Source organism: Chiloscyllium plagiosum, unplaced genomic scaffold (genome assembly GCF_037043375.1).
Source record: "Chiloscyllium plagiosum isolate Xiang-an unplaced genomic scaffold, Cpla_swu_hap1 HiC_scaffold_16, whole genome shotgun sequence".
NCBI classification, from domain to species: domain Eukaryota; kingdom Metazoa; phylum Chordata; class Chondrichthyes; order Orectolobiformes; family Hemiscylliidae; genus Chiloscyllium; species Chiloscyllium plagiosum.
The window spans coordinates 9,890,156-9,914,439 of NW_028270154.1; the positions used below are offsets into that span (position 1 = coordinate 9,890,156).

Consider the following 24,284-nt stretch of genomic DNA (forward strand, 5'->3'; position numbering starts at 1 on the left):
CAACGTGGGTTGCCATCTGAAGTGGCCCAAAAGGTCACTGTGACATACAAAGTAACAAAGTCTGGGCAACAATAGTGAGCCTTGTTGGCGAGACCAACAATGCAAGAATGATTTACTTAGAAATTACATCTCAGTAAATATTTGAAATTACATCTCAGTAAATATTTGAAAATCTGGGCGGATGGGGTTAGCACAGATAGTTGTGAGGTGATATTTGGATGTTAAAGCTGTTATTGGCGCAGCAATATTGAGAATCTAAATCAGCAAAAATACCAAGACAAAAACAAACAGTTGGAGGAATTCAGTCGGACAGGCAGCACTTGTGAAGAGCGAAACAGGTTTAACACTGATGTCCAGTAAAGCTAATGCTCAGGCCTACAGTACATAAAGTAAGACAGGATAAGGACTGTGAGAGGGGCGAGGAACCCAGTTTACATTATTATTGATTTTTTACCTACTCACGATGTAATGCAGGCACCAGGCACATTCCACAGTGGTCTGCATCCCAAACTCAGAATCTAGATCCAACAAACGAATCAAGCGTGGAGTCAGATTGGCTTCCAGGACTGCTCTGATGAGAAAACAAATATATAAGCGAACAACAGCAGGAAAGCTGACTGAGTGACAAAACTACAAATTTCTAGAAACCCACAGCTCCTAGGAAACCATCTGAGAGCACACATGTGTATTAGAACAGTTTCTTTCATCATCTCGGAAAGTCACAACATGATTTATAGTCTGTGAAGTACTGCTAAAGGGAAATGCACATGCCAATTTGCACAGCTAACTCCCAGAGAGAGTAATCTAATAACTGCAGATAATCCATTTCAATGATGTGCATTGAGGGATAAATATTGGGGAAGGACACTGAGGAGAAACACCCAGATTTTCTTTGCAACAGTGGCTTTGGGACTGAGGTAATCACTGTGTTGACCCTTCGACAGTGCGGTGCTCCCAAAGTACTGACCCTACAACAGTGTGCACCTTCTGACAATGCCGCATCCCCTCAGCACTGACCCTCCAACAGTGCAGCACTCCCTCTATACATACCCTTTGACAGTACAGCACTCCCTCAGTACTGAGCCTCTGATAACACAGCTTTCTCAATACTGATCCTCAAGAGTGCAGTTTCCCTCAGTACTGACCTTCCAATGGTGCAGTGCTCCCTCAGTACATAACTTCAACAGTGTGGCACTCCCTCAGCACTGGTTTGACGTTACAGCCTAGGTATTGTGCTCAACTGGGAACTGAAAGCTTTACTATTGGTGGAGAGGTAGTGAACAAGACATTTGTTGTGACAGACTTTTACCGCAATGATAGGTCTTAGCCAAAATGTTAATCAGCACTTTTATGATTCCAGTTAAGTTCAACCTAAAACACTACTGACTAAAAAACAGCTTTTCGTTGTATCAGCACTTTACAATTCTCCAGGCCTTTGGTGTCATTCAGATGGTGCACTACTGCCCTCTAGTGATGTGAAATAATTCCAGCAATTGAATGACAAGAACTACTGACTTAAAACAACAGGAAATGCTCAAAAACTACAGGTCAATCAGCACTTATCAGGGGAAAAGACTTGTTAAAATTTCTATATACTCTTCAACGGAACTTAAGACTAACAGTTAATAATTAAACAAATTTGCATTTATACAACATCTTTCATGACCCAAGGATGTTCCAGCAATAGTAGTAATTGTTTTTGAGGTACAGTAGTCAGAGACATAGAGATGGAGCATGGAAACAGACCCTTCGGTCCAGCCCGTCCATGCCGACCAGATATCCCAACACAATCTAGTCCCACCTGCCAGCACCCACCCCATATTTCTCCAAACCCTTTCTATTCACATATCCATTCAGATGCCTTTTAAATGTTGTAATTGTACTAACCTCCACCACTTCCTCTAACAACTCATTCCACACACACACCATCCTGCGCGTGAAAAAGATGCCCCCTTAAGTCTCTCTTCTATCTTTCCTCTCACCCTTTACCTATGCCCTCGAGTTCTGGACTCCCCAGCCCAGGTAGAAGACTTTGTCTGTTCACCCTATCCGTGCCCCTCATGATTTTGTAAACCTCTATAAGGTCACCCCTCATCCTCCGACGCTCCAGAGAAAACAACCCCAGTCTATTCAACCTCTCCCTGTAGCTCAAACCCTCCAACCCTGGCAACATCCTTGTAAATCTTTTCCGAACCCTTTCAAGTTTCACAACATCTTTCCGATAGGAAGGAGGCCAGAATTGCACGCAATGTTCCAAAAGCGGCCTAACTAACGTCCTGTACAGCCGCAACACGACCTCCCAACTCCTGTACTCAATACTCTGACCAATAAAGGAAAGCATACCAAACGCCTTCTTCACTATCCTATCTACCTGCGACTCCACTCTCAAGGAGCTATGAACCTGCATTCCAAGGTCTCTTTGTTCAGCAACACTCCCCAGGACCTTACCATTAAGTGTATAAGTCCTGCTAAGATTTGCTTTCCCAAAATGCGGCACCTCATATTTATCTAAATTAAACACCATCTGCCACTCCTCAGCCCATTGGCCCATCTGATCAAGATCCCATTGTAATCTGAGGTAACATTCTTCATTGTCCACTACACCTCCAATTTTGGTGTCATTTGCAAACTTACTAACTATACTTCCTAGGTTCATATCCAGATCATTTATATAAATCACGAAAAGTAGTGGATCCAGCACCGATCCTTGTGACACTCCATTGATCACAGGCCGCCAGTCTGAAAAACAACCCTCCACCATTACCCTCTGTCTTCTCCCTTTGAGCCAGTTCTGTATCCAAATGGCTAGTTCTCACTGTATTCCATGAGATCTAACCTTGCTAATCAGTCTCCCATGGGGAACCTTGTCAAACGCCTTACTAAAGTCCATTTAGATCACGTCTACTGCTCTGGCCTCATCAATCCTCTTTGTTACTTCTTCAAAAAACGCAATCAAGGTTGTGAGACATGATTTCCCACGCACAAAGCGATGTTGACTATCCCTAATCAATCCTTGCCTTTCCAAATACATGTACATCCTGGCCCTCAGGATTCCCTCCAACAACTTGCCCACCACCGTCAGGCTCACCGGTCTATAGTTCCCTGGATTGTCCTTACTACCTTTCTTAAACAGTGGCACCACGTTTGCCAACCTCCAGTCTTCCAGCATCTCACCTGTGACTATCGATGATACAAGTATCTCAGCAAGAGGCCCAGCAATCACTTCTCTAGCTTCCCAGAGAGTTCTAGGGTATACTTAATCAGGTCATGGGGACTTATCCACTTTCATGCATTTCAAAACATGCAGCACTTTCTCCTTTGTAATATGGACATTTTTCTAGATGTCACCATCTATTTCCCTACATTCTAGATCTTCCATGTCCTTGTCCACAGGAAACACTGATGCAAAATACTCGTTTAGTAACTGCCCCATCTCCTGCGGCTCCACATAAAGGCCACCTTGCTAATCTTTGAGGGGCCCTATTTTCTCCCTAGCTACCCTTTTGTCCTTAATGTATTTGTAGACACCCTTTGGAAAGCTATCTCATGTCTTCTTTTTGCCCTCCTGATTTCCCTCTTAAGTGTACTCCTACTGCCTTTATACTGTAAGGATTCACTCGATCTATCTTGTCTATACCTGACATATGCTTCCCTCTTTTTCTCAACCAAACCCTCAACTTCTTTAGTCATCCAGCATTCCCTATACCTACCAGCCTTTCCTTTCACCCTAACAGGAATATACTGTCTTTGGACTCTCGTTATCTCATTTCTGAAGGCTTCCCATTTTCCAGCCGTCCCTTTACCTGCGAACATCTGCCCCCAGTCAGTCTTTGAAACTTCTTGCCTGATACCGTCAAAATCGGCCTTTCTCCAACTTGTAGATCTGGTCTATCTTATAGTCATCATTGTAACATGAGAAAAATGGCAGCCAATTTGGGAACAGCAAGATCTCACAGACAGAGATTGAGCGCAGATTCAGCTGACTTAACAACCTTTTGAAGGGATAAATAATGACCCTTTTACAAAATAATGGTCTGGAATCTTACATTCTCTGTAAAAAAAATTGTCTTCCATCTTTACACTTACACAAAGCTTTGCTGTCCAGTAATGCTCCTGGTGATCTTTGCATACCCAAATGTCTCGTGTGAGCAGAACTCACAGGTGACACTGGACGTGAAGGGTGTGAACAAACCGGTCTGGTTTCTTCTTCCAACCCAATTTCCATTTCCATGATTCCCTGGTGCTAATTTTATTTTTTCATTCACTTGTGGGATGTGAGCGTTGCTGGCTGGTCAGCCTTTACTGCCTGTCCTTTGTTTCCCATTAGATAACTGGTGGTGAGCTGCCTTCTTCAACCACTGCTCGTCCACATGTTGTGGTGACTAAAAATGTCCTCCAGGAGGGAATTCTAGGATTTTAACCCAGTGACAGGGAAGCAACGGTGATTAATAGAATCCCTTCAGTGTAGAAACAGTTTTGACCCTCCAAAGAGTAACCCTCCTCGACCCATTCCCTATTACTCTACATTTACCCCTGACTAATGCACTTTACCTACACATTCCTGAACACTATGGGCAATTTAGCATGGCCAATTCACCTAACCTGCACATCTTTGGATTCTTTGAGGAGAAAGTGAGGTCTGTAGATGCTGGAGATCAGAGCTGAAAATGTGTTGCTGGAAAAGCGCAGCAGGTCAGGCAGCATCCAGGGAACAGGAGAATCGACGTTTCGGGCATAAGCCCTTCTTCAGGAATGGGGAAAGTTTGTCCAGCAGGCTAAGATAAAAGGTAGGGAGGAGGGACTTGGGGGAGGGGCGTCGGAAATGTGATAGGTGGAAAGAGGTCAAGGTGAGGGTGATAGGTCAGACTGGGGTGGGGGCGGAGAGGTCGGGAAGAAGATTGCAGGTTAGGAAGGCGGTGCTGAATTCGATGGATTTGACTGAGACAGGGTGGGGGGAGGGGAAATGAGGAAACTGGTGAAATCCGAGTTCATCCCTTGTGGTTGGAGGGTTCCTAGGCGGAAGATGAGGCGTTCTTCCTCCAACCGTCGTTTTGTTGTGGTCTGCAAGGCAGCCCACACAGACATGGGGAGAACGTGCAAATTCCATACAGGCAGTTGCCCAAAGCTAGAATCGAACCTGGATGCCCAGCGCTGTGAGGCAGCAGTGCAAACCAATGAGCCACCATGATATATTTTCAAATCAGGATGTTGAGTGATTTGCAGAGGAATTTACAAGTGGTTGTGTTCCCAGGTATCTGCTGCACTTGTCCTTCTAGATGGAAGTGGTCATGAGTTTGAAGTGCAGTCTAAGGAGCCTTGGTGAAATTCTGCAGTGTACTGTGTAGATAGTACACACCGCTGCAACCGAGTGTTGATGTTGGAGGGAGTGGATGCTAAATATGTGGTGGCAATCAAGTGGACTGCTTTGTCCTGGATGCTGTCAATCTTCTTGAGGATTGTTGGGGCTGCACTCATCCAGGCAAGTGGGGAGTACTCCATCACACTCCTGACAGGCTTTGGGGAGTCAGGAGATGAATTACTCAGTACAGTATTCCTAGCCTCTGACCTGTTCTTGTAGTCACTGTATTTATATGATGAGTCCAGTTGTGTTTCTGGTCAATAGTATCCCCAATCGTATTGATAAATGGGGATTTAGTGATGGCAATACTTTCAAATGTCATGGGGTTGGTGGTTAGGTTGTCTCTTATTGGGGATGGTCATTGTCTGAAATTCGTGTGCTGCAAATGTTACTTGCCACTTGTCAACCCAAGCATAGATATTGTCCAGTTCGTTTGAACATGAACTGCATCAGTATCTGAGGAATTGCGAACGGTGCTGAGATTGTGCAAGCACTGGCAAATATTCCTCCTTCTGACCTTATGATGGACGGAGGGTCATCGATGAAGCAGCTGAAGTTGATTGGGCCGAGGACACTATCCTGAGGGACTCCTGCAGAGATGTCCTGCAGCTGAGTTGACTGACCTCCAACAACCAAAGCCATCTTCCTACATGCCAGGTATGATTCCAGCCAGCAGAGACTTTGCCAATACTCATTGATTCCAGTTTTACTGGGTTCCTTGATGCCAAACTCAGTCGCATGCAGCCTTGATGTCAAGGGCTGGCACTCTCACCTCCCCTCTGGAATTCAGTTCTTTTGGCCATGTTTTGTCCAAGGCTGTAATGAAGTCTAGAGCTGAGAGGCCCTGACAGAACCCAAACTAGGAGTTATTGAGCAGGTAAGCCACAAGTAACTAGATTCATACACGTGCGTTTTATCACATACCATGGCTGATTCCAATTTGTGACCTCCGTCTTTTGCTCAATAGCACTGAAACCATAAAGTCTAATCTCATGCTTGAAGCCAAGAGGATGAGATGAGTCGAAAAGTTGTTTAGGTGCATAGAATGAGACAGATAAGGAAAACACAAATTAGGAACAGCAGGCCATTTGACCCCTCCAGCCTACTCCAACATTCGATAAGATCATGACTGTTCCAACTGTAGTCATGATGTGGAGGTGCCGGTGATGGACCAGAGTGGACAGAATCTGAAGCTATATGACACCAGGTTATAGTCCAACAGGTTTATTTGAAATCACAAGCTGTCAGAGCACAGCCCCTTCGTCAGGAGCAGTGAAAGCTTGTGAGATTTCAAATAACCCTGCTGAATGATAACCTGGTGTGGTGTGATTTCTGACTTTGTTCCAATTGTAGGTTCAGCTCTACTTTCCTGTCTGCCCCCATGACTCTCAAACTCAAAATCTTAAAAATATTCAATCATCATCTCCACTGCTCCCTACTGAAAAGAACTCCACAGATTAATGACCCTCAGAGATTTTACTTCTGATCTCAGTCTTAAATGGGTTTAAGAGTTTGAGGTTAGAGCTTGAAATGGGATTGACAAGAAGAAGAGTGACCAAGGCCCATCTAGTTTTGCTTCTACCCTCCTGATATCTGCATGACACAATAATGGAACCGAACATCGGAGCATCCAATTTCTCTCAATTAGACCCACAAAAGGGCAGGTTAAACCCCAGTGAAGGAAAGCATGAGGGAACCATTCTATACCCATCACCAGTCAAATTAGACATTAGCTCACATCAGTGCGCAAACAGCTGATTTTGGACAAGCAGCAATAGACAATAGGTGCAGGAGTAGGCCATTCTGCCCTTCCAGCCTGCACCACCATTCAATATGATCATGGCTGATCATTCTTAATCAGTATCCTGTTCCTGCCTTATCTCCATAACCCTTGATTCCACTAGCCTTGAGAGCTCTATCCACTCTTTCTTAAATGAATCCAGAGACTGGGCCTCCACCACCCTCTGAGGCAGAGCATTCCACACAGCCACCACTCTCTGGGTGAAGTTTCTCCTCATCTCTGTCCTAAATGGTCTACCCCATATTTTTAAGCTGTGTCCTCTGGTTTGGCACTCACCCATCAGCGGAAACATGTTTCCTGTTGCCAGAGTGTCCAATCCTTTAATAATCTTATATGTCTCAATCAGATCCCCTCTCAGTCTTCTAAATTCAAGGGTATACAAGCCCAGTCGCTCCAGTCTTTCAGCGTAAGGTAGTCCCGCCATTCCAGGAATTGACCTTGTGAACCTACGCTGCACTCCCTCAATAGCCAGAATGTCTTTCCTCAAATTTGGAGACCAGAACTGCACACAGTACTCCAGGTGTGGTCTCACCAGGGCCCTGTACAGCTGCAGAAGAACCTCTTTGCCTCTATACTCAATCCCTCTTATTATGAAGGCCAACATACAATTAACCTTCTTCACTACCTGCTGTACCTGCATACTTACCTTCATTGACTGGTGTACAAGAACACCCAGATTTCTTTGTACCGCCCCTTTACCTAAAGTGATTCCATTTAGGTAGTAATCTGCCTTCGTGTTCTTGCCACCAAAGTGGATAACCATTCATTTATCCACATTAAACTGCATCTGCCATGCATCTGACCACTCACCTAACCTGTCCAGGTCACCCTGTAATTTCCTAACATCCTCCTCACATTTCACCCTGTCACCCAGCTTAGTATCATCAGCAAATTTGCTAATGTTATTACTAATACCGTCTGCTATATCATTAACATATATTGTAAAAAGCTGCGGTCCCAGCACTGATCCCTGCGGTACCCCACTGGTCACTGCCTGCCATTCTGAAATGGAGCGGTTAATCACTACTCTTTGTTTCCTATCAGCCAACCAACTTTCAATCCAAGTTAGTACTTTGTCCCCAAAACCATGCGCCCTAATTTTGCTCACCAACCTCCTATGTGGGACTTTATCAAAAGCTTTCTGAAAGTCCAGGTACACTATATCTACTGGATCTCCATCGTCCATCTTCAGAGTTACATCCTCAAAAAATTCCAGATTAGTCAAGCATGATTTCCCCTTCATAAATCCATGCTGACTCTGACCTATCCTGTTACTACTATCCAGATGTGTCATAATTTCATCCTTTATAATAGACTCCAGCATCTTTCCCACCACTGAGGTCAGACAAACTGGTCTATAATTTCCTGCTTTCTCTCTCCCACTTTTCTTAAAAAGTGATACAACATTAGCCATCCTCCAATCCGCAGGAACTGATCCCGAATCTATCGAATTTTGGAAAATAATCACCAACGCATCCACAATTTCTAGAGCCACCTCCTTCAGTACCCTGGGATGTAGATCATCAGGCCCTGGAGACTTATCAACCTTCAGACCTAACAGTCTCTCCAACACCAATTCCTGGCAAATAAAAATTCCCTTCAGTTCAGGTCCTTCAGCCACTGTTACCTCAGGGAGGTTGCTTGTGTCTTCCCCAGTGAACACAGATCTGAAGTACCAATTCAATTCTTCTGCCATTTCTTTGTTCCCCGTAATATATTCCCCTGTTTCTGTCTTCAAGGGCCCAATTTTAGTCTTAACCATTTTTTTTGCCTTTCACATTGATAAGCACCATCTTTATATCTCAGTATGAATCTGCAGCACTGTATTCCTTAGGGACCACAGATATTTATTTTTACATGGAATGTCAAACACAGAATCAGGTAATTCAGCTCAACTGGCCAATGTTGATGTGAAAGCTCTGTACAAGTCTTTTTCCACCTTGTCTGCTCCTCAGTTTATGTATACATCCTTCTATTTCTTTCTCCTCTGTGCCCTTGCCTAACATCTCCTTGATTTCATATTCTATGTGGTTGATAACATAGAAACAAACAGACGATACCACAGATTGTTGAAAATAAACATCACCAGTCAGGGCCCTGAGTTGGGATTACCACATGAAGATCTTGGGACTGCCCACAGGCAATTAAAGCCTGTACCCCCAGCTTGAAATGCTTTATCCCACAATGATTCACCCTCTTCTGCTTTCTTCTAATAAATTCAAGTTCCATTGTATTCTCCTCTTATACAGGAACGTTGTGCTGCCCGAGTGTTATAATTCCAAAATGCATTTGATTATCATATTGTCCAAATTGTTCAGATGGGAAGAACAATGTTATTGAGACCAGACTGGAAATTAGTGCAGCGATACAAAAGACTTAGAAAAGGGAGTGAGTGTTGACAAGTCCAAATTATAAACAAGACACTATTGCTATGGGAGACGACAGTGTGATGAAGCTGGTTACAGAACTGGCAGATATTTTGAAACAGAGACTCTGCATAGATTTTATCAACCTAATTGCGAACATGTTTTCAAGAAAAATGGAATTATTCCAAAAGCTCTGTATTAAACCGCATCCAGTAATGGCAGCAGGAGATAGGTTGGAATGGGATAACTTGTGGTAGAGTATGCATTTAAAGGGAAACAGGCCAGTGGGAGAAGAAAGAATTATGTTGATAAGGGTAAATTATATAAGGTGGGAGAAGCCTCATGTGTTGAAAATAATCCAGCAAAGACCAGTGGGGCTGAATGGCCTATTACTGTGCTGTAAATGTTAACCCTACTAGAGTTTTAGAGTGAAGCAGACCAGATACATACAGAACCCAGCTGGGTGCTAACTTACAGGATGATCTTCTCTCCTGCTTCCTTCGCCTGCAGCATTTGTGACAGCAAATAAGCCGTAGCCTCCACCACAGCTCCATGAGGTGACTGAAAGAGACAGATAAGGCTCTGCAAGCACTTTACATTTACATACCGGCTCTTAGAGGGAAAAAAAACAGCCCAAGGCGCCTGGCACTCAGGCAGAGAGAAAGGGACAGACATTAATTTTAAACAATATTTGAAGAATGAGTAAAACACCAAGAGGATTAACATAGGAGAACGCAGTTCTGTTTTTCTATGGTATTACAAACTTCACAAAGATCTATAACAGCTTAAAGAGAAATCCAACCTTTACGTTATCAGCAGAAAGGACGACATGGCGAGATTTTACAATTGACAACTTTCATTGTATCCACGACTAAAAACAGAGAATATTTAATTAAACACGTAACATTCTGTAGATAATTTATCTTTAAACAAATGAATAGACAAAGTCTTTTCCCTGGGTGGGGGAGTCCAGAACTAGAGGGCATAGGTTAGGGTGAGTGGGAAAGATATAAAAGAGACCTAAGGGGCAACCTTTTCACGCAGAGGGTGGTACGTGTATGGAATGAGCTGCCAGAGGAAGTGGTGGAGACTGGTACAACTGCAACATTTAAAAGGCATCCGGATGGGTATATGGATAGGAAGGGTTTGGAAGGATATGGGCCAAGTGCTGGCAGGTGGGACGAGATTGGGTTGGTATATCAGGTGGGACTAGATTGGGTTGGAATATCAGGTGGGACTAGATTGGGTTAGGATATCTGGTCGGCATGGATAAGTAGGACCGAAGGATCTGTTTCCGTGCTGTACATCTCTATGACTCTATGAAAAGAATTTGCCCATTTCTACTTGAATGACAATTCCAATTCTGATACATGAGTCAGCCTCTTAAGTAGACATTCACTGTCTTGAATCTATCCAAAACGTGACAGAGCTCCCAATGATTTACTTCTGTTCTTTTCCTTTCCCAATGCTGTTTTCTACCCGGAGTGTGCTCCTGGAGAAGTCTGCATTACCTTCAGCTAGCTGAACGCTCCAGCCTCACCTTTATACCCTCACAAACTAGGCTTGCAAACTGACTGCAAATTCCCACCTCCATTCTGTGCTTTGAAAAACAAATCCAGCATTTTCTCTGCTTAACCTTGCCAACATCCAACTGCTTGCTCTCCCCTTCTTAGTCAAGGTCAGAAGTCACACAACACCAGACGATAGTCTAATAGGTTTATTTGAAATCACAAGCTTTTGGAGCACTGTTCCTGGAGCAGCACGCCAAAAACTTGTGATTTCAAATAAATCTGTTGGACTATAATCTGGTGTTGTGTGACTTCTGACCTTGACTTCCTGACGTAGGGCTTTTGCCTGAAATGTGGATTTTTCCTGCTCCTCGGATGCTGCCTGACCTGCTGTGCTTAATCTTGACTCTGATCTCCAGCATCTGCAATACCCACTTCTCCCTAGCCTGAGTTCCGATCTTGTCCAGCCCAGTCCAACACTGCACCTCCCCCTCAGGCCTTCTTAGTCATTTATTGATCCTGAAGAGCAGAACAGGCAGTCTGTGATATTTCTGGGTTGAGAGGGAAGTCTATAATCTGATCTGGAAAAGGTAAAGGCAATTCAGTCACAGAAAGAGGAATATACTTTTACATGTAGCTGAGACAGACACCATAAATCAGGTTTGGAGTTGCAAATGGAAACCTGATATCAGGTGTACACAATAAAAGAGTGTTCAGATTGACTATTTCCAGAAATATTCTGTTCATTTGTCAGCCATTATTAAAAATTCTCAGAAGTACACTGGGGTATTGTTTTTACGTCTTTTTTGGAAATGCTAATGAAAAGACTTTGAGGATCACAAAAAGCTAGCATCCAAGTTGAGTGGATAACAGGGAATGCAAATGGAATGGTGGTCTCTATTTCAAAGGGAATGAAATATAAAGCTAGGTAGATTTTGCTAAAGCTGTACACGGCACTAGTCAGATCCCAACTGGAATAATGTGAACAGTTCTGGGCCCCTTGTCTATGCAAAGATATAGTGGCATTGGAGACAGTCCAGAGAAGATTGAGTAGGCTGATACCAGATATGGAGGGACTGTCCTGTGATGAGGGGATTTGTAGCTTGAGCCTGTACTCACTGGAACAAAGAAGAAGGAGAGGCGACCTTATTGAAACAAACATGATTTTTAGGGGTCTTGACTGGCTAAATGCGGAAAGGTTCTTTCCCCCATAGGAAACAGAGGGTATAGCTTCGGAATAAGGGGTCGCTCATTTAAGATAGAGATGAGGAAAAATTTATCTCAGAAGGTAGTAACCCTGTGGAATTGTTTACCACATAAGACTATTGAGGCTGAATAGACAGATTTTTAATCTGTAAGGGAATCAAGGGTTATAGGAAAAAGGCAAGAAAGTGGAGTTGAGGATTATTAAATCAGTCATGATCTTTGAGTGACAGAGCAGACTCAATGGACTGAATGGTCTGCTTCTACTCCTGTGTCTTATGATCTTCATTGATCCTGACACCTTTCCAGTCAGCAGCAGGAGTTAGTGCTCCCAAAACAGCTTTCTCCCCTCTCCATAGCAACAAGAAAAACACTGGTCCTGTATCCAAGTAGAAATGCTAATCTGCAGCCTCTATCTATTATTGCTTTTCACCTTCCAAACAAAGGGACAGGTTCCAGCCTGACTATTTACAACCTGATACTGATAACATCTTTCTGGGTTTTAGGAGACTTAGTCTCTTAATTGAGTACGTGGCAACATCCATCCAATGACACAAGGTAAATCTTCTTTCTATGACAAGCTCCAGCTGGGGCCAATGTACATTTCACTTAAACTACATTTGAAGAGACAATCCAAATCATAATCATCTTATAAACCAAAAGATTAGTCTTAACATACAATAATATAACTGCATACTTGCAACAAGAGTATTCATGACCGTGAGATGCCCTATAGTGCAGTACAGCCGGTGAAGTACTTCTTAACTCTTCTCACCAAAAGACATGAGGCGGTGACTTCACTTTAGACAAGTACAATGGAAGAGGAGACCAAAAAATTGGAACATCATGGAAGGCGAAAATGACAAAAGGGATGATGGAGCAAGGTGAAATGAGATTTGAATGGGAAAGTAAACAGAAAAAAGACAGGTGGAGTTATAAATCGGAAAATTCAATTCATTACCAATGACTTCTGTCCAAAAAACAAGACCAGCGGTTATGCTCTGAAATTGCTGCACCAAATTCACATAACGGATATCTCTTTCATCTGTTCCTCTCTGCACCAGTTTCCCTCCATATATGTTTACTGTTACATGTCTAACTTCTCCCTATTCTAAGGAAAGTCCACTGACCTGAAACATTAACTGCTTCTCTTTCCACAGATGGCACCTGACCTGCCAAGTCTTTCTAGCAAATCCTGATCACATTTCTGACATTGCTCTTTGAATTGCCAGCACTGTCACCCATCTTCAAGCCATGTAAAAACATACTGAAGCAAAGTATTTTTATGGATGGCAGTTTAGTTTGATCAGGATATTTGGAAACCTCTCCAACTCTCAGTGGCTCAGTAAGAAAGAACTTGAGTATTTCTGAGAATAGAGACCAGCTTTTGAAGCCTCTCATCAGGACACAATGTTGACTGATTGGCAACTCTGATTAATCACCAGGGGAATTACAATGGTGAATTGCTCTTACTCAAACTGTGATAGGAGTCTTTTTAACATACCGAAGGGGTCTCAGTTTAATATTTAGCAGGCCTCTGATCTCCTCTAACACCCATTCAACCAGAAAAGACACCACTTCTGACAGTGCAGCATTCTATCAGTATCAATATGGCCTCCAATTTTTTTGCAGTAATTTATTAATCAAAAGGCTCTTAAAATTGCATGCACAGTAACTTAAAGGAGTTGATTTGGACACAAGTGAGCAGCGTAATCTTTGGTTGTTGCTCAGTATTTTAGAGGTGAAAGTTGATCAGTACTGGATGGAGTGTGTCAACCTAAATCAGACTTTTGAGGCCACTGCATGAATCTACAGTCTTCCAGCTCACAGGCAAGACTGCTATGTACTGTGTGTAATAATCCAATACAATCTGCAGGGCATTGATCTCGTGGTTGTTCAGCTAACCAGAAAAACCAATTCAACTAGATGTCTAAGCTGCAGCTTAGTTGACAACTTTCCTCAGTTGTGGGTTCAATTCCAAATACCTGAGTACAATATGTAGACTGGCATTTCCAGCGCAAATCCCAAGAAGCCCTGCATCATGGAAATGCCATTGTTTTGAACGAGACTTTAGATTGAATCCCTGACCCACTGTGATCACCAGCATGTCTTGTTTCCAGTTCAAAAATTACCGAGTTGGCAATAAAACATTTTGGGGCACCTGAGGTCACGAAAAGCAGTACAAAAATAAATTCTTCTTTTTAACAGTACGACTGCAGTGATAACGTAAAACGTCTTCCAAATGTGAGAGAGGGAAACCATCCATGAAATCTAACACATGCCCAGGGCTCCCTGTTCAAGTTAATAAAAGTGCTCAGTTACCCATGAAGGAAGGTGACGCAGTAAGGACAGGATTCTTTTACCATAACACAAAAGACTAACAGTGCCAGAAAGTTAACAAAGGTAAAAAAGAGAAGAACGCGGAGTTCTTCAGTTGCAAGACTTGCAAAAGCTGAGCCCCACACAGGCTGAAATCGGATGCTCTTTTCCGAACATAGACTCCAGTCTAAATACATGGCTAGTTATTTCAGTAATGAATACAGTACTGAATAAAATAACAAGTTTCTTACTCAGTTATGCAAATAAGTAAGATTTGGCGATTATACCTCACCTGCAGACAAACTGACAAAGCTTGGATCACACCTTGCACCAGAAGCTGACTCCGAACTGCTTCATTCTCAGCTGCCAGGTTGCCCAGAATGTACAGGCACAGCTCCTGCAACGAAGCCACCAAAACAATCTGCATATTTATACAGCTTTAAGCAGCCAAAATAATTTGGAAAGATCAGCTTAAAAATGGATGATGAAGTTTGTGTTAAGCTCTCTGACAACCAGTTACCAAACTCAATTCCCAGTGTGAGATTGAAGCATCCATTAGGGTGCTCAGTAAAAGCACTGGTCATGTACCAGACAATTAAATATCGGCAGCAAAGCATCTGAGTTAGCCTGTGCGAGGGCCTGAGGGGTTTGACTGCTGCATGGAGATTAGTCATTGCAGCACCTAGAAAAGAGTAGGTCATGGTTCACTGGATCGTGTGCTCTGGGACTTAAACTGCAACATTCTGATTGGGAGCCAGGAGGATTATCGCACAGAGTGATGCCTAAAAAATATGGTACTACTCACCGTGAACTTGGCACTTTGGCCGGAGAGGTACGTCAGGAGGTAGGGTGTTGCTGGTAAACAGACAAGCGAGACGCTGGGATCATCGGAGTGAGAGAGTTCAAGCAAACACTGGGCAGCCTGAAGTTGAACTGATGCCAGGTTGCTGGTGAAGAGACCGTTAAGGACACGGATACTGTTTTCAAACCTACATGAGGTGCAAAAAATATCATGGAGTTTGTGTTTCAGACAGCCCTGGGTTTTAGCAGGGTCTACAGATGTTATGATTTTCAAAATATTTTATGGCTGAAAGGGTGCCGAGCATTCACAATAAAATGGATGGATTAATCATGCAAATAGTTGCAAATGGATATGATACAGTTATGATTACAGAGACATGGCTGCAGGGAACTGAATACTCAGGAGTGTTCAGTTTTTAGGGAAGGATAGTCAAAAAAGAAGATGTGGTGGGGTAGCATTGCTGGTTAAAGAGCAATGGTGAGGAAGAATATTTGCTTTGGGAAGTGGAATCTGTATGGATAGAATTGTGTGGAAATATCATGGGACAGAAAACAAGAGTTAGGGTTGTGTTTAAACTCAACTGTCGAGGCAACACTGGGCAAGGTATCGAACAGGAATTAGAGATGCAAGCATCAAACGTACGCGTAGTGTCTTTAATCTGAATACAGCTCGAGTAAGTCAAATCAGTAACAATACTGTAATGGAGGAATTTCTGTACAGGATGGCTTTTGTTAATACAATAAGGAACTAACTAGAGAACATCCTAGACTGGGTACTGTGTAATCAGAGAGGAATACTTCGCAATCTGTTTGTGTGAGGAAGTGCAACAACTGTTCATTGCTGTCTGGTACAAAATGAAAATGGGAAAAGGGCCTGACCATGGCTAACAAGAGAAATTAAGGACAGTATAAGATGCAAGCGAGAGTCACAGAAATAGCTAAAACAAAAAAGCAACAGACCTGAGGACTTGGAGCAGTCTGGATTTCAGTAAGCTCATGAGACTAAGCTTGCGCGGAACCCAAAACTGGTTGCAAAAGTATCGACAGGTATGTGAAGAGAAAAGGATTAGTGAGGACAAATATCGGTCCCTGAGTCAGAAACAGGGAAGTTGTAAGGGGGAACAAAGAGTTGGCTGACCAATTAAATACACGATACAGTTCTGTCTTCACACGGATGGACAAAAATAATGTTCCAAAAACATTGAGGACCACAGAGTCGAGTGAGGGGGGAGGAACTGAAGGGAATCCGTATGAGTAGGGAAATGTTAGTGGGGAAATTAATGGGTTTAAAGGCTGATAAAACCCCAGGATCTGACAATTTGCAGTTCACTGCACTTAACGAAGTGGCTGCACAAATATTGACTACATTGGTGACCATCTTTCAAAGATTGTATAGACTCCAGAACAGTTCCTATGAATTGAAGGGTAGCTATGTACTATTTAAAAAAGGTGGTGGAAAGAAAACAGCATTATGGATCAGTTAGTGGGGTACATTGTATTGTAGGTGGGGAAAATGCTAGAGTGCATTATAAAAGATTTAACAGTAGAATACTTCAAAAAACAGTGACAGAATTGGCCAGTGTCAACATGGATTTATAAAAGGGAGATCATGCTGAACAAATCTGGCAGTCTGCGAGAATGTAACTGGGAGAGTTTATAACGGGGAGCCAGTGGATGTCCTTTACTTGGACCTTTAGAAAGCTTTCATCAGGTCCCACATAAGAGATCAGCATATAAAAATAAAATGCATGGGGTTAGGTCGTGTACCAACATGGATAAAGAACTGGTTAGCAGATAGGAAACAGAGTGTGAATACACAGGGCTTTTTCTGAGTGGCAGCCAGTACTCATGGGATACTGAGAGACCAGTACGTGGACCTCAGAAATTCACTGTATATATAAATAAATTATTTAGATGAGGGAACTAAATGGAATATCCCCAAGTCTGCAGATGACACAGAGCTGGCTGAGAGAGTGAGCTGTGAGGAGGATGCAGAGATGGTTCAGTGTGATTTGGACAAGTTGAGTGAGTGGACAAATGCATGATTGATGTAATATAATGTGAATAAATGTGAGGTATCCAGTTTGGTAGTAAAATAGGGAGACAGATTATTATCGAAATAGTGACAGATTGGGAAAGGGGGAAGTGCAATGTGATTAAAATGATCATGTACACCAGTCACCGGAAGCAAGCATACAGGTGGATCTGGTGGTGAGGGCATCCAATGGCATTGCCACATCATAGCAAGAGGATTCGAGTACACAATCAGAGCTGTCTTGCTGCAATTGTGCAGGACCTTGGTGAGACCATAGCTGGAGTGCTTATGTTCTGACAGGACTTACAAGGAGGACTGAAATGAGGAGAAATGTCTTCACAGAGGGAGGGTGGGCGAGAGGGGGCGGGGGGATGCAGGGGTGGGCAAGGGCCAAGGTGCAAGAGAGTGTGTGTGTGTGTGTGGGCGGGGGAGAGGATAGAGATATATGAAGAGAGGATAGAGATATATGAAGAGAGAGAGAGATATAGAGATATAGAGAGAGAGAGACAGAGAGAGAGAGAGACAGAGAGAGAGAGAGATAGAGAGAGAGAGAGAGAGATATAGAGAGAGAGAGATATAGAGAGAGAGAGAGAGAGAGAGAGAGAGACACCATTTGAACTGTTCTGTGCGACTCACCTGGTTAGTAAGTCAATGTTACACACCTCGGTAAACATCTAACCAGAACCCTAACTTGCCCCTCATCGCACCCTCCAACACAACTGCAACTGCATGGGAGATCCGGTCTGTAAAGCCCCAAGTCATTTTACAGAACTGATTATTGAAGAGAATGTGACACCAAGCCACATGTGGCAGCCACAAACTGGCCAGAAAGGTAGCAGCACCTTTATAAGGAACAGTGAGGTACAGAGGTTCAGGGATGGTATTCTAGAGCTATGATCATGAAGCACGAGAGACAAGGACTGGAGCAGCACAGAGATCTCAATGTTTTACAAGGATACTGATATGGAGCGATGATACCATGAAAGGATTTTAAAACAAGAATGCGACTTTTAAAATCTATACCTAATATGAGATAGCATAGAAGGCAGCTTAATGATTTGCCATGCTTTCACTAACTCTGAGTGGAAACCAACGAAGAGATTTCCATCCACTAAGAATTAAACTGAAATTACCCAAACACAATGCAGATGGATACTGCAAGAGTCAGGGCTGGATGTCAATCTGAGATTCACGAAGTGAAAGCTCAGTTAAACATACTGAATCATTCCGTCTTTCATCACTGCGGTTACCTGGTAGGCAGCTGTCATATTCTATTTGACATTTCAGCAAACCAACACGAAAAGCTTAATTGATAAACTTGCTAAGGTCCAATGTGACAGACAGTTAAAAACTGACAAACTAAAATCAATAAAGCTCTTCATATGTGGGCTGGCAAGGGAAAATACTCACAAATAGATTGTTCACAGAAAGCCAAACGATGTCCTGCAGGGAAGGGAATTTGAATTGAGTTTGTTCTTCTTCATGACTTTAGTTCCACACTGCATGGGCTCAAAATTATTTAAATTTGCCCAGTAAGAATATGCAGTTTTATGAAGACTGCTGAACAGTCCATTTTAGTGCCACATGAGAGTGAGTTTGACAATATCAGCAGAAAACAAACAATATGAAGAGGATTTATGTGAAAAAATTGCAGTTAGCTGACATTGCAAGTGAGTGGAATGTCGATTAAAAAAAAGTCATTAAACTGCCAGTACCTGACAAAAATCTGCTGTGCCTCCTTCAGGTGCAGCACTCGACGTAGAGAGTGTAAAGCAGCAAGACGATCATCTGACCCATGCTGAATCCTCTGATACAGCTGCAAAACCTACGACAGGCCAGAGGTTGACTATGTTCAACAGCCAATTACACTTTCAAATTAAAAATGCGCTCTTAAAATGTCTGCCAGGAACCAGGTCAGACCTTGGTGTGGCCAGACTGCATCTCACCTCCTCCCGAGTAACTGAAGTCTCTCTGATCTCCACGTCCTCTTCATCGCCCTGCAGCCCCCTCGGCAATCTTTTGCTAACCAACTGCTTTTCCTTGCGTGCTTTCCTCAGAGCTGCACAAAGAAAGGAAGCTTGAGGTAACTTTAAAATAATGTTTCACAAAAAGAGTAAAACGGTAAAATAGGATCAGTTCAAAGTTCTGCAGAGCAACTATGCAAGTCATTTAACTTGTTGGTACCAATAAAACAGAAGGCGTTTACACCATGCTAACAAACATTACGTGCTGCACTTTAGTAGACAAAAGAGAAATAGATTATAATTTAAAAGAACACCACAAGTGTAGGAGCAAACCATGCAAACAGAAATAAGTGAAAAGTCAATCAATTTTGGGTGGCTCAGTGGTTAGCATGCTGCCTCACAGCACCAGGGTCCCAGGTTCGATTCCAGCCTCGGGCGACTGTTTGTGTGGAGTTTGCACATTCTCCCAGTGTCTGCGTGGGTTTCCTCCAGGTGCCCCGGTTTCCTTCCACAGTCCCAAAATGTGCAGGTCAGGTGAATTGGCTACGCTAAATTGCCGCAGTGTTACGTGCATTAGTCAGAGGGAAATGGGTCTGGGTGGGTTACTCTTCGGAGGGTTGGTGTGGACTGGTTGGTCCGAAGGGCCTGTTTCCACACTGTAGGGAATCTAATCTAATCCAATCTACACAAAATTCACAGCTCAGAAACAATAGGCTATTTGATCCAACACTCATGCTCATGGTCCACATGAAGCTCCTCTTATTTCATTGCATCTTTTAACCCTCATCCTTTATAAATTTCTAGGGTCAGTTAGGCTATGGACCAAATGGAGGTAAATGGGATTAGTGTAGTTTGGTGTTGTGTTGTTTGGCAGAGACATTTTGTATGAGTCAAAGAGCAGGTCAGAGTCAAGAAATAAGCAGCAAGTAACTCATCTTGACTCCCCAAATCCTGTCCACTGTCAACAAGGCACAAGTCAGGAGTATGATTGAATATTCCCAACTTGCTTGGATGAGTGCAGCTTCAATAACACTCAAAAAGCTTCACAGCATACAGGACGAAAGTGAGGACTGCAGATGCTGGGGATTAGAGTCGAGAGTGTGGTGCTGGAAAAAAATAGTAGGTCAGGCAGCATCCGAGGAGCAGGAGAATCAACATTTTGGGCAAAAGCCCTTCATCAGGCCCTTTCCTGATGAAACATAGATTTTCCTGCTCCTCGGATGCTGCATGACCTGCTGTGCTTTTCCAGCACCACATTTTCGACTCCAAGACAAAGCAGCCCACCTGATTGGCACAAAGATCCACTCCCTCTGCCACAGAGATGCTCAGTAGCAGCAGTGTGTACTATCTAAAAGATGCACTGCAGTAATTCATCAAAGATCCCTAGGCAACAACACCCAAACACACAATCACTTCCATCCAGAAAGATGCATGGGAACAACGCCACTTGCAAGTTCACCTCCAAGCCACTCACCATCTTGACTTGGAAATATATCACCATTCCTTCACAGTAACTGCATCAAAGTCCAGGAATTACCTCTCAACCACATTATGGGTCCTCCTTCAACACATAGACTGCAGTGATTCAAGAAGGCAGCTCAGCACCCACTTCCCCGGGTCAATTAGGGATTGGCAATAAATGTTGGCCAGCCAGCAACACCCGCATCCCGCGAATGATTAGAAAGCATGTAACTAAGGATGGGTACTTGTCCCATTCTCAAATGCTTGCTTCTTCTTTCCTCCAGCCCCAGTGAGGCATGTACGTAACTCCATCCCAGCTAATGTGGAGAGGGAGGGAGTCAAACTTACCTTCCCGACTCAATCATGCATTAGGAAATGATGACATTGATTTGAAAGGCTGGTCATGGCATTAGTCAATTCCAGCCTACTCTTGACTCACTACAATTTGCCTAACGGGCCAACACATCCACGTCAGATGCCATATCACTTGCCCTTCACTCCCCTCCTAAAACATCTTGACAGCAAGTACAGCTACATAAGAATCCTACTTATTGACCACAGTTTAGCCTTCAACACTATTATCCCCTCAAGACTGATTACTAAACTTAGTGATCTCGGACGAAGCCCCACTCTCTGCAACTGGATCCTCAGTTTCCTGACCCACAGGCCACAATCAATGAAGACTGGGGATGATATTTCGTCACTAACACACAACACTGGAGACCCCAGGGGTATGTACTCCAGGCTCTTACTGTACTCACTGCATACCCATGACAGCGTCACCAAACATCAGACTAATGCCACTTATAAGTTCGCTGATGACACCACCATAGTCAGTCGAATCTTAGATGACGACAAAACAGTCTACAGATGGGAGGTGGAAGATCTGGAAAAATGGTGCAGTGAGAACAACCTAGCTCTCAATACCAGCACAACCAAGGAACGCATCATTGACTTTCAGTGGGATGTTACTCATGCCCCCCTACACATTGACAGCACAGAGGTGGAACGAGTGGAGAGTGTCAAGCTCCTGGGAGTGGTCATCCACAACAAGCTTTCTTGGACTCTTCATGTGGACATACTGGTTACAAAGGCCCAACAATGTGCCTTTTTCCTCAGACAGCTGAGGAAATCTGGCATGATGGCGAATACCCTTGCCAACTTTTATAGGTGTGCCATCGAGAGCATTCTGTCTGGATGTATCACCATCTGGTATGGCAACTGTACCATTCAAGATCGAAGACGGTTACAGAGAGTGGTGAACTTGGCCCAGACAATCACAAAGGCCAACCTCCCATCTATAGAATCCATCTACCAGGCTCGCTGTCAAGGAAAGGCTGCCAGCATTCTCAAAGATCCATCCCAGGCAATGTTATTCTACAACCTCTACCATTGGGCAGAAGGTACAGAAGCCTGAACACACACACCAGCCGGTTTCAAAACAGTTTCTACCCTATTGTTGTTAGAATACTGAATGGACTCACAAACTCCGAACAGTCGCCTGTACGTTTGTTTTTGCTTTTGCCGCTGTTTATCTATTATTTACTATCTATGCTATTTAACTCTGTGATCTGCCTGTACTGCTTGCAAGACAAAGCTTTTCACTGTGCCTCAGTACACGTGACAATAAATTCAATTCAATTCCCTCCCCCTTCATTGTCCTCCCTCTCCCACTCCCCCCTTCTCCTTCCCCTCCTCGCCATCCCTCTCCACACCCTCACCATCCCCTCCCCTCACCATCCCCGCCCCCCCTCCCCTCACCATCCCCGCCCCCTCGCCTCCCTCCTCATCATCCCCGCCCCCCCTTCCTTCCTCTCCGTACCCCGCTCGTGCTGCCGCCTCTTGGCTTTAATCTCCTCCACGCCGCAAACTCGGTTCCGGTTCCGGATCATGTTCCCGCGGCCTCTGTGTGAGCCGCCGGGGCTGATCCTCTCACACGGACCGGTACAACCAGGGGCCCGTTCTCCCGCTCCCACCGTCGCACGCTGATGACGCAAGTCGTCGTTGAACTCCGAATACAGCGCCACCCGCTGTCCCGGAGGCTGAATTGCGGCCCAGTTGCTCCCACAGGTTCCCCTTGCCCTTCTTCTGAAGACCAATATACACTCTGATAGCGTCCTAAACATGACAGCTCACCTCCTAACAGTTTTACTGCCCACCATCTGCAAAGCACAAATGAAGAGTGTGGTGGAATACTCCCCAGTTGTGTGGATGGGTGCAGCTCCAACAACTTTTAAGAAGCTTCACGCCATCCAAACCAAAGCAGCTGCTTGATTAGCATCACATCCACAAGCATCCACTCCCTCCACCACCAACGCTCTGTAGCAGCAATATGTAATAGCGACAAAATGCACTGCATAAATTCACCAAAGATCCTGAGAAAGCACCTTTTAAACCCTCAATCACTTTCATCTAGAAGGACAAGGGCAGCAGATACATGAAAACACCACCCCCTGCATGTTCCCCTCCAAGCCACTCACCATCCTGATGTAGAAATATATCGTTGTTCCTTCACTGTCGCTGGGTCAAAATTCTAGAATTCTCTCCTAAAGACCACTGTGGGGTGGGAGTACCTATGGACTGCAGTGGTTCAAGAAGGCAGATCATCAAACAGAACTAGGGATGGACAAGAGAAATTGGACAGAAGGATAGTGGGAATTGTGCTCTTATTGGCTGAAGTTACACACTAGAGTAAAGCAGCTCAATTGCAGGCGAATGCACGCGTTAGATGTTTGTGGGTTTAAGTCCCATTCCAGAGGCTTGAGAGCATAATCCACATCGATGTTGCTGCAGAGGATTTATAACCAGTATTGCCAATAGCCTCACAGATCAGGACACAGACTCACAAGAGATTCTGCAGTGGGTTTACATCCATTATTGTCAATATAGTGTGATTCAGTCAAGATTTCAGTGATGAATCAGTTCAGGTGTACAATTGTGGTTTCCTCATTAAAGAAAGGATATACCCTGTACTTGCCATGAAGTGTTTTTTTAAATGGAGAAACGTGAATGGCACAGCAAGCTCAATGGTTCTACTCCTGCTCCTACCTCTTACACTCCTACTGAAACATGCACGTTTTGATAATATTTCCTACAGTCTTTGTCAAAGATAAATAATTTGTTTACTTTCAACTTATTGCTCAGTAATAACAAAGCAGACCCAAAAACCTCATAAATCAGAATATTCTCTTAAAAATAGTGATTTATTATATAAATCAAAAGTTGCGTTTTTTTAAACATAAACCAATATAGATTAACAGTTGATTTATATATCTCATTAGTAGCCTGTTTAATCTCTAACAGATGGTATAAAACTACATTAGTCCTTCCATTTACCTTTTATTATAAAAGAAGACTCAATTTGAGTAGCTCAGTGGTTAGCACTGCAACCTAACAGCATCAGAACTTTGGGTTTGATCCTAGCCATGGGTGATTATCTGTGTGGAGTTTGCACATTCTCCCCGTGT

The 24,284-nt window shown here is 43.7% G+C and overlaps 1 protein-coding gene across 3 annotated transcripts in view; it reads right to left on the reverse strand.

The window, feature by feature from the left end:
* tmco6 (transmembrane and coiled-coil domains 6) overlaps positions 1-22,772 on the reverse strand; it is a 47,489-nt gene extending 24,717 nt beyond the window's left edge. For 2 of the 3 annotated variants that reach the window (XR_015759693.1, XM_087995099.1), the window contains exons 1-7: positions 22,640-22,772; positions 19,339-19,451; positions 19,108-19,217; positions 15,362-15,545; positions 14,849-14,953; positions 10,002-10,087; positions 455-571 (exon numbers count right to left, since the gene is read on the reverse strand). Coding sequence is in view for 2 of the 3 variants with exons in the window: in XM_087995099.1 (XP_087851225.1) it covers positions 455-571; positions 10,002-10,087; positions 14,849-14,953; positions 15,362-15,545; positions 19,108-19,217; positions 19,339-19,451; positions 22,640-22,709 (785 nt within the window). In the remaining variant the exon portion in view is untranslated. The remainder of the gene's footprint in view (positions 1-454; positions 572-10,001; positions 10,088-14,848; positions 14,954-15,361; positions 15,546-19,107; positions 19,218-19,338; positions 19,452-22,639) is intronic. The other variant, XM_087995100.1, reaches the window with a different exon arrangement.
* Between the last annotated feature and the right edge of the window lie 1,512 nt (positions 22,773-24,284).